At 40.0% G+C, this 11,148-nt stretch overlaps 1 protein-coding gene across 6 annotated transcripts in view; it reads right to left on the bottom strand.

Moving 5' to 3' along the window:
- Positions 1–11,144, bottom strand: part of CFAP61 (cilia and flagella associated protein 61) — a 296,096-nt gene extending 284,952 nt beyond the window's left edge. For 4 of the 6 annotated variants that reach the window (XM_017883229.1, XM_017883253.1, XM_017883263.1 and 1 more), the window contains exons 1-2: positions 11,010–11,107; positions 6,921–7,077 (exon numbers count right to left, since the gene is read on the bottom strand). In XM_017883229.1, the coding sequence (XP_017738718.1) occupies positions 6,921–7,063 (143 nt within the window). In that variant the 5' untranslated portion in view covers positions 7,064–7,077; positions 11,010–11,107. Of the gene's footprint in view, positions 1–6,920; positions 7,078–10,987 lie in introns of all 6 variants that reach the window. The other 2 variants (XM_017883237.1, XM_017883246.1) reach the window with 2 other exon arrangements.
- Positions 11,145–11,148: the final 4 nt, after the last annotated feature.

An 11,148-nucleotide genomic window follows, 5' to 3' on the forward strand; every position in this document is an offset into this window, starting at 1 on the left:
GAGACAGAGTCTCGCTCTGTCGCCCAGGCTGGAGTGCAGTGGCACGATCTCCACTCACTGCAAGCTCCGCACCTCCCCCGCCCGGTTCACACCATTCTCCTGCCTCAGCCTCCCATGTAGCTGGGACTACAGGCGCCCGCCACCACACCCGGCTAATTTTTTTTTTTTTTTTTAGTAGAGATGGGGTTTCACCGTGTTAGCCAGGATGGTCTCGATCTCCTGACCTCGTGATCCGCCCGTCTCGGCCTCCCAAAGTGCTGGGATTACAGGCGTGAGCTACCGCGCCCGGCCTCTATCATTTCTTAAGTTGATTTTAAGAAACTTTTCTGGGACCCCATATTTTCAAATTTATTGGCATGCAGTTTTTTTAATACAGGTCCGCAATCCCTTTAAATTCATAAAGCCCTAAAAACTGGAAGCAGCAAAATTGGAATTGAAGTGACATGAGGTTACTGTACAGTCTTGATCCCATAAATAAAATATTCTTACATTTTTACCACACATATCCTAACGTATGTAATCATGGGAAATCTCTCCAGCCCTCATGGGTGGAATTCAATAATATTTCATCAATGGATGAAACTAATTTTTAAAATTCTGCATTCTGAAACACAACTAGTCACAAGGGATTTAGTTAAAGGATCGTGGATCTATAATACCCTTTCATTACCTGCTTAACCTCAGCAACATCTGTAGTTATTATGTCCTTTTCACATTACTTTGAAAGTTTTCCTTTTCTTCCTGATTAATCTTGTCAGAAGTTTTTTCTTTCTTTAGGCTTTTTAAAGAACGAACTTTTGGCTTTGTTTATCCTCTACCAGATGCTTGTTTTCCATTTCATTAATATGCTCTCTTGTCCTTTATTTTCTGTTTTCCTTGAGCTGATTGGACTGTTCTTGTTCTAACTTGGAGGTAAACTCTGAACTTTATTTCAGGTCTTTCTTCTCTTCTAAGTATTTAAGGTTGTTAAGTTCCCTCTAAGACCTGCTATTTTGTTCATCTATTTCTGCATAACAGGTTATCTCTAATTTAATGGCTACCCTGTTTCATTTGCTCATGATTCTATGGGTGAGAAATTCAGACAGGGTACAGTAGGGGTATCTGTTGGGGCAAGAACCTCCAAGATGGTTTTTTTTCCCTCATGTGTCTTGTGCCTCAGTGAGGGTGGCCCAGAGGGGCTAGGGTGCGCCGGGAAGGGTGACATGGGGCCTTCCTTCTTGCTGGAGGCTGGGCTCGCTCCTCAATTCTCCTCCATGCAGACGCACGCTTCTCTCTTATGATATGGCCTCTCTGGGTGGTACGTCCAGTAGAGCAGACAGACTTTTTACATGGTAGTGCAAGGTTCGAAGAGCACAAAACTGAAAGCTTCCAGCAAGGGCTCAAACTAGGGTGAGGCCAGAGGGACCCAGGGTTCAAAAATGGAAGGAGCTGTTCACTCTCAGGTTCATGCAGGGGCCCTAGCTGGGAGTGAGTACCCAGGATGTCCCGCGTGCCTCCCCACAGGTCAGCCCTGCTGCCCGGCCATCTTAACACTTGGGCCTGGGACCAGGACAGCCCCACTTCCATCACATTCTATCGGGGGAGTCACAGGCTCAGCAAAGATGGAAAACGTGGAGACTACAGCAGGGAGAACGACACAAAAAGGCACAGGGAACACAGGGAGGCGGGAACGTCTCCAGTGCTCTACCGGTTCTACTGACTTTCACTTTATCTATTTTAGAACTGTGTCATTAGAAGCATGTAAGTTTAAAGCTGTCTTAGGTCTCTCAAGAACAGTTTTATCATTATATAGTGACCCTCTTTATCTGTAGGGAGCTTTTCGTCCTGAACTATATGCTGTCTGCTGTTGATATAGCAATACTAGCCCTTTTTTTGGATGAGATTTTGGATGGCATATCTTTTTTTCCTGATACTTTGACTTTAAATATTTCTGTGACTTTATACATTAGGTATGTCTCATAAATAGAATATCAGTTTTGTTTTGTGTTCAGCCAATCTGCCCATCTTAATCTTTTAATGGAAGAATTTTGTCCAGATATCTTTATTATGATTACTGATATAGTAAAACGTATTTTCTTATTCTGTGATTTTAATACATTCTCTGCTTTTTATTTCTGTTTTCCTGCTCCTGTCTTGTCCTCTTTTAGATTCAGGGTTCATTTTAAATTTCTCATTCCATTTTTCCCTCTATAGATCAGAAGTTATCATCTCTACATCTATTCTTTTAATGATGATCTTAACCATGTTAACATATATTCCTAACAGTCTTTACTATCTGTTCCAGTTATCAACTGATGTGTAATAAACTACCCCAAACCTTAGTGGCTTTAAGTAACAATTATTATCTCTCATGGTTCTGTGGGCTGCCTGGGTTGAACTAAGCAGTTTTTGCATGGTATCTCAGACTATCAAATGGCAGCAGTGGCTAAAGCCATCTGAAGACTCAGAGTCTAAGACAGCTTACTTGCATGGTTGGCAGCTGGTGGCAGTTGCCAGCGGGGAGCTCAGCAGAGGCTGTCAAATGAAGCACCCACAGGGAGCCATTTGACTGGAGCTTTCATCAGTGCAACATTGGGTTCTGAGAAGGAGCACTTCCAGAGACCCACTGGAAGTTGCAAGACTTCTTATGTCTTAGACTTGAAGTCAAATAGGGTCTCACTTCTGCTGCTTTCCATTGGTTGCATAGGGCGAGCCATGATTCTCTGTGAGAACAGACTACACAACTGCGAAAGTGACAGGATGTGCGGCTCATGGGAGCCGGGGGAGCCTCTTTGCATATCACTTACCACGCCCTCCATCTTGAATAAAACCTGAAGAATTCTTTCATTCTAATCATGTTCCTCCCAATTTATATGTTTTTGTCCTGAATCTTAGTTTTAACATATGGTTTATACCTCCCAAATCAGTCATTATCAATATTATTGTTTTATGCCAGTCATACTTTTTCTTAGATTTACCTACATATTTGCCATATTTTTGTTGACATTCCTTCTTGTGTTTTGAGCTTTCCAGCTGAGGTATTCTCTGTTCTTCCAAGAGCATATTCTAAGGAATTTCCTCCATTCAGAGTCTACTGGTAAATGACTTAGGTTTTTGTTTGCCAGAAAATGCATTTATTTTCTCTCAGGTCCCGCTAGGAATTGTTTCACTGGGTGAAATGGTGTCACAATTCTAAATTGATGTTATTTTTCTCTCCACTACTGAAGATATTCTACTATCTTCTGACTACTATTGTGGCTCCTAAGAAATCTATTAGTCTAACCTTTAGTTCTTTGCAGGTAACTTGGCTTTTTTTTTTTCTCTGTTATTTTTCGGATCTTTTTAGCTATAATGTTTTGCTGTTTCATTATGATGTGTTCAGTTGTGGATTTCTCTGTGTATTTATCCCCTTTGGGATTCACTGAGTTTTCCAGATGTAAGAAGTGGTGCTTTCCAACAATTCTGAAAAACTCTCAGCCATTCTCTCTTCAAATATTCACCCTCTGGCTTCCTATTATCTCCTAAAAGTCTAACTAGACTAGGACTCATGCTTCATTCATATTTTTTCTCTCTGTGTTGAACTCTAGGTAATTTACTGGTATTGATCCTCCAGCTCGTTACTTCTGTCTTCATGTGTCTATGAATGATGTTTAATTCATCTACAGAGCTTTTAATTTCAATTACATTTTAATTTCTAGATGGTCTTTTTCACTTTTGTTTAAACATGATTATTCATTTTTATAATTTTTTACTTTTTTTTTTTTTAAGACAGAGTCTCACTGTGTTGCCCAGGCTGGAGTGCCGTGGTATAATCTCGGCTTACTGAAACCTCGGTCTCCCAGGTTCGAGAGATTCTCCTGCCTCAGCCTCCTGAGTAGCTGGGACTACAGGTGTGGGCCACCACTCATGGCTAATTTTTTGTATTTTTGGTAGAGATGAGGTTTTGCCATATAGGCCAGGTTGGTGTGAAACTCCTGACCTCGGGTGATCCACCCACCTCAGCATCTCAGATTTTCTTAGTCTTTTTTTTTTTTTTTTTTTTAATTAAACCTCAGTTTAATTTTCAACAGGATTAAAGAGGGACTGGAAACGCCGGTGGCCACAGATCCTCGCAGGCGCGAGCTCGCACCCCGCGCTGGGCCTCTCCCCTGAGGACCCTCGGGTCTCATTGCAGGATCCGGGGGAAACGGCGCTGCGGGTGCGGGGCATTTCCCAGCTTCTGGGGTGTCCCGACATCCTCCCTGCGAATCCCCCAGTACACGCAGGTCACAAGAGGACCCAGGCTGCGGCAGAGCCTCCTGGACCCCCAGGAGCGAAGGAGAAGCGCCACGGCCACTGACCGCACCACGCACGTGCGGACACGAGAGACAAAGGCCGGACAGGATTTTCTTAGTCTTTAATCTTTTTTTTTTTTGAGACAGAGTCTCGCTCTGTCACCCAGGCTGGAGTGCAGTGGTGCGATCTCGGCTCACTGCAACCTCTGCCTCCCGTGTTCAAGTGATTCTCCTGTCTCAGCCTCCCAAGTAATGGGACTACAGGCGTGTGCCACCACACTCTGCTAATTTTTGTATTTTTAGTAGAGATGGGGTTTCATCTGTTGGCCAGGATGGTCTCAAGCTCTTGACCTCATGATCTTCCTGCCTCAGCCTCCCAAAGTGCTGGGATTACAGGTGTGAGCCACCATGTCCGGCCTTCTTTAATTATCTTTTTAAAATTATCTTTTTATTTCAGACACAATAAACATAGTTATTTTATATTCATTGTTTAATTTCATATCTGAAGTCTTCGGGAGTTGACTCTCTTATATAATTTCTCTTGTTGGTTCTAATGGTACATATTTCCTTGTGTGTTTATGATTTTTGACTGTGAGCTCATATTCTTTGCAACTTTATCTGGGGTTATTATTTGGAGTCTGAGCTGAAGCTGCATCCCTTCACACTTGATTTGCGTTTATGTCAATCAGTGTCCTGGACACACTACTAGCCTGTGACCATTTTTAATTAAATTCTTTCCTTCAAGTTTTTTTTTGGACCACACAAATAATTAACATGGATCTCAAATCAGTGTGTGCTTATGAGTTCTCAGAAGAGACTTTATCCCCCTCTATTCCATGCTGAGGCTGAGTGAGCCCTCGCTGTCCATTTGTATTTAGTGGGTTATACCTTCTTCATTCCTACAACGAACATCCCAATTTTATACAAAGGGGTCACATGCTCTCCTCCTTAGGTGGAGGGAGTAGTTACCCTCCGTTCTTTGCAAAGCTATCAAAACAGAAATATGAAGTCGCTGTTAATAGAATGTGGCAAAAATCCTCAAGGACAAAGCTAGCATTAGTTCCTGTTTACCTAATGAAGTCTCTGATTTCAATTTGATAATGCTCCCTACACAGTTCTTAGCTTTTGTGTGTATCAACATTTTAGTTGTCTCCATCCAATGCACATCTTTAAGGTACTTAGTCCACCATAACGCCAAAAAATAAAATCATTTCATTGGTATATCTATTTTTTAAGCATTTTATAACTACTGTCCTACTGCCCTCTAGTAAAATTGTGCCAATTTATAATTACATTCATCGGGGGGTAATTAGAGACTACAAACTTTAATGTCTTAGGCTGGCCTTAGCTTAAACATTTCAACTGTATTTGATATGAAGCTTTATGAAATCCAAAATATTAGGATATTTAATATTTTCAATAAAAATAATGAGGAACAGGGTCGGGCACGGTAGCTCATGCCTGTAATCCAAAGACTTTGGGAGGCCAAGGCAGGCAGATCACTTGAGGCCAGTAGTTCAAGACCAGCCTGGCCAACATGATGAAACCTAGTCTCTACTAAAAAAAAAAAAAAAAAAAAAAAAGCTAGGCATGGTGGCATGCACCTATAGTCTCTGCTACTCTGGAGGCTGAGGCAGGAGAATCTCTTGAACCCAGGAGGCAGAGATTTCCGTGAGCTGAGATTGCACCACTGCACCCCATATCTGGGCAATAGAGCTAGACTCTGTCTCAAAAATAAATTAATTAATTAATTAATTAATGAGGAAGAGATTCAAGGATATTTATATTCTGTCACCCACAGAAGGTCTATAAACAAACAAAACAGAGAGAAAAAAGATCTTTTAAGAAACAAATCTATACATATTTTAAAGTTCAGAAGAACATTTTAACAGCAGTGGCTGTGAACAAATCCAGGTTTCCAACGTACTGCTTCACCCTGGGCCAGCCTCCCAATCTCATCTGTGAGATGGACATGATACTGGCCACCTCAGAGAAGTGTCAGAACAATTAAATAACATAATGTTGGCAAAGCACAGAGCCTGACATAAACTAATGTCTCAAAATCTGGTGGCTAATATTATTAACTTGTTCTAAGTGACTCCACTAGTGAGTGAGGCAGCTGAGATTTGAACCACGTTTGTTTGAATCCAAAGCCCATGAGGAACCTTTTTGATTTGCATGTTGTTATAGGAAATGGGGATTTGTCGTTCCCAGAGATTTCTTGCTGTATGTTTTTTCACTGTGCAGTGAGCTACCCATTTTCTCACAATAAGCCCCATAAAGACAAAAAGGTAGGATCCTTTACTGGTATGTCATAAGATTGATGAACCTTTTTTTTTTTTTTTTTTAATTGAGACAGGGGCCTGCTCTGTCATCCAGGCTGGGGTGCAGTGGCGTGTCTTGGCTCACTGCAGCCTCTGCCTCCTGTGTTCAAGTAACTCTCATGCCTCAGCCTCCCGAGCAGCTGGGATTACAGGCATGCGCCACCACACCCAATTATTGTATTTTTAATAGAGAAGAGGTTTCGCCATGTTGGCCAGGCTGGTCTTCAACTCCTGGCCTCAGGTGATCCACCTGCCTTGGCCGCTCAAAATGCTGGGATTACAGGTGTGAGCCACTGTGCCCAACCAAAATTGTGAACATTCTTGAACTTAGTTACGTACTTACAGAAGATAGATGATATTTATCTTCCCAAACAGCTTGCAGGTAAATTTTCTAATAAGGCTTTTGATACAATAAATATCCTGTGATTCTGTTCTTCGGCAATGGACGACTTCTACCTTTCCTCTTGGAGACGTGAGGACTGACATTTTTTATCCTGTCCCTAAAAGAGAGAAAAAAGTCCACTATGAATCTGATATGACAAGCCAGTTTGGTTATAATATGCACAAAATTGGACATTAATTCAATTTCCATATGGTCAGAATGAACATGGTGTGAGAATACTGGTGTGACACGTTTTCCCCTGGGTGTAGTCTGTGACACTGTCACTGCAAACCAGCTGACTTTCCTCCATAGGAGAATGAAGTTTCTGAGAACTGGCCTGTTTAGAAGTTTCTGCAACTATATTCTTTGTTTCCAACAAAGCTGCTAAAAAAATTCTAACAATAGAATTGGAAAAACATTGAAAGGAATTATTTACGGATTCAGGGTCTTCTTATATTTAATCGGCCACGACGGCATGTGGTCAAGAGTTACTGAGGAAATATTGACAGCTGCTGCCTATGTTCTTCATAGAGTTCTCCAAACTGGAGCCCTGAAGGTCAGCAGTCTTGAGAGATATTTTGAGACCAAAAACGTTCCGTAGTTAAGAGTAGGAAATGCTCGCAATAGGCTTCCTGAAGGGCTACCAGGCCCATGAACATCTTTGAGAGTTTCCATAATAAAGCAACTTGTTTTCTTTGTATAACCCAGCCTTTCCCATACTCTTTTGGAACAGAATCTCTAATGACAGCAACAGTGGAGAATCTAATGTTCCAGACGGACACTTTGGGAAGTGCTGTTGACAAAACCAGTAGGTCACAAAATGATTTCAATTTCTCTCTCATTGTCTCAATTTCTGTAAGTCTCTCTTTCTTCTCTCTTTTCCTCCCTTCCTTCCTTCGGAGGGAAAACCATTTTATTATATACTAGCCAGTGAGCTCAGAATAGGGAAAACAATGAAGGAGAAATTAATAATGTCTAGACTCCTATCAAAGCTAGCCATAAATATTGTCATTCCTTGTTTCGGTTTCAAATTGAAAGCAAAATTGGAATGAGACATCTTGTTTGTGAAATATATAAACTAAAGCTACAAGTATATAAAAATTCTGAACAAAATAAGAAAGTATAATTAATTACATAACTAAATTTGGTAACAAGAAAAGAAGAAAGAAAGCGAGCATGGGAAATTCTCCAACCAAGTGGCAATGATGTGAGCAGTACCTCAGGAAGTGATCAGATCTGGCACAGGTTTTGGGGGTAGAATGGACCTCACTCCAAACAGAGAATTAAAAAATTAAACCATGCATCTACCTGGAACTTTGTAAGGGCCCCTCGGTAAGCAAGGGGGCTAGAAAAATTAAACTCACCACCCCAAGAAAGTGACAAGCTTTCTCTACACAAAGCTCTACGTAGAAAACAAAACAAAAATACTGATGAGAAGTCCAAATTCTAGACTAAAGTGGGTATGGCATTCTAATCCACATAATCTGTGTATTGCGGAAGTCACCAAGAACTTTAGATGACAGACTCTGAAACAGACTATAAACTAAGTATGTTTATGATAAAGAAATATAGAAAGAGAAACAAAAGTCATGAGAAGAGAACAGGTCATTCTTTAAAAAAGAACAGAACCTTAAAAAATGAAATATGTGGTTATTGAAATTTAAACTAAGAGGATGGATTAAAAACAGAGAAGAATAAAGAAAATAAACTGGAAGATACTTATGAACAAATTATCTAGAAAGAAGCACACAGAAATAGAAAATACAGAATTCAGTCAAGATACATGTAAGACAGAATGAAAACCATCTGTCTTATGGGAATTCCAAAAAGAATAAATGAAACATTTGAAAATATTGATGAAAGCCATGAACCTTCAGTTCAGAGCAGAAAATACAAATAAACTCCAAATATATAGTACTAAAACTACAAAACCCTAAAGACAAACAGAAAACTTTAAAGGAACCTGACAAAAGACAGACTGTCTATGAAAAAAATAATTAGACTGACAGAATATTTCTCATCAGCAACATTAGAAGCCAGTAGCACAGGGGTTAGCAAACTTCTGTAAAAGGCCAGAAAATAAATACATTAAGCTTTATGAGCCACATGTTGTCTACACAACTATTCAACTCCGCCATTGTAGCACAGTAACAACCAGAGACAATATCAGCACAAATGAGCATGAATGTATTCCCACAAAATTTTTCTTACGGACACTGAAAGTTGGTTTATGTATAATGTTCATGTGCCATGTAATTTTTTTCAAATGTTTAAAATGTAAACTACATATAAAGTTTAATGTAAAATGTGTGTGTGTGTGTGTGTGTGTATCCCTAGCTCACTCACAGTCCATACAAAATAGTCAATGGGCTGAATTTCGTCTATGGGCCATAATTTTCTAACTGCTAGAATAGTGTTTTAAAATATAAAGGGAAAATAACCATTAACCTAGACTGATAAAGCTAGCTAAACAATCCCTTGAAAATGAAGATAAAATAAAGACAATTTCATACAAAGACTGAAAGAAATTCAAAGAATCTTGTAGAAAGAACTAGGAGATGGTATATTCTGAGAAGAATAAAATTAAAATCAGAAAGAAGTGGGATGAAAGATTAAATGCTGGGAAATAAGAAGGTAAACATGAATGTGTATCTACAAAAGCATTGATGGCAAAAAGAAAGAAGGATAATACATTTTTCCTTAAAAAAAAAAAAAAGAGAGATGAACTGAATTGCCAGACAACAAAAATGTGAGATAAAAGGATGGTGATCAGAAGCAAAGTATTCTAACACGTTTGTACGTTTGAGCAAAGGCACAGATGATTAAATCAATGATTCATTTGGCAAATCAATTGCTTACAGTTACACATTTAAGGAAAATCACTTCAAAGAAACATCTTTTTAATATATTTTATTTTGTTAGGAGGCTTTATGAAAGTGATATAAAATCTTCTCTATTTAAATTTTGAAAAGTGAGATCAAATATCTAAATAATATGGTTAATAACGAGTTATGGCAAATATATTGATGTTGGTTATAACTGCAGTTCTAGAAATCTGCATAAATCTTTTTTTGAAAGCAACAGCTGCACTGGTAGACGTGATATTACTACATACACAAATATATATTTTCCCCAAAAACCAAAAGAGCCTTGCAACTGTGGAAATTATTCTAACAAATGTGCTGCCAAGTCATGTCATTGTACATTTGTCCAAACTCATAGAATGTACAACACCAAGAGTGAACCCTAACGTGAACTTTGAGTGATAATGATGTGTCAATGTAGGTTCATGATTGTAACAAATGTACCGCTCTGGTGCAGGATATTTTTGAGAGTTGGAGGCTGTTAAAGGGGGGAAGAGGTACAATAATTGATAGCAGGAAGCTGTTGAGGGGGGAAATCTCTGTGCCTTCCACTTAATTTTGTTGTGAACCTACAACTTCTCTAAAAATTTGTCTATTAAAAAAATTATTTTAACTTTTGCTTAATTTTTCTGTTTTTGAGGGCAGGTTAAGTATTATAATAGCTAACATTTACTGACCATTTGTCTTTAATCCTAGTGAAACAGATGTTATTACCCTTGTTTTATAGTTGAGGACACTGAGGCTAAGAAATTTGAGTAATTAAGGTACACACAGAATTTAAACATATTTCTTATCACAAGACTGAGTTGTTTTCTAATTACTCTATTTATTTTCATTTTGTCCTAATATGTGGCTTCTAAGTACCTTCTGTTATTTATAATTCCAAGCCTTAGAGTTAATTATTTGGGCACAACTGTCCAGAAACCAGAAACGAGGGGGCGTGGACCCAGAGACTACAAGACCTAGAATGCAATGCAGCGCCAGACAGCCTAAAAGGGCGGCAGCTCGCCCCTTCGCATGCTGGGAATGGTAGTTTCCTCGCTCTCCCTTCGTCCCCCGCCCTCGAGCATCCAGATTGGAGCTTCGTCCCTACTCCCTTGCAGGGCTCCACGGCTAGACAGAGCCTCTCTTCCTTGTCTGGTCATCCTAGTTCCGGAGGCTGACCTGGGGATACGCCCTTGACTACCTGAACCGCAGTCCTTGCTTCGCTGCTAGTCAGGCCGGCGCTACCCACCTCCCGCGCAGCTCCAGGATGCCGCACTCGGCGCGCTGCTGTAAGGAGGACGCGCAGCCTGGTCCCCATGGAAACGATGCCACCTCCGTCA

The sequence above is a fragment of the Rhinopithecus bieti genome, unplaced genomic scaffold (assembly GCF_001698545.2).
Source record: "Rhinopithecus bieti isolate Rb0 unplaced genomic scaffold, ASM169854v2 scaffold_641, whole genome shotgun sequence".
NCBI classification, from domain to species: Eukaryota; Metazoa; Chordata; class Mammalia; order Primates; family Cercopithecidae; genus Rhinopithecus; species Rhinopithecus bieti.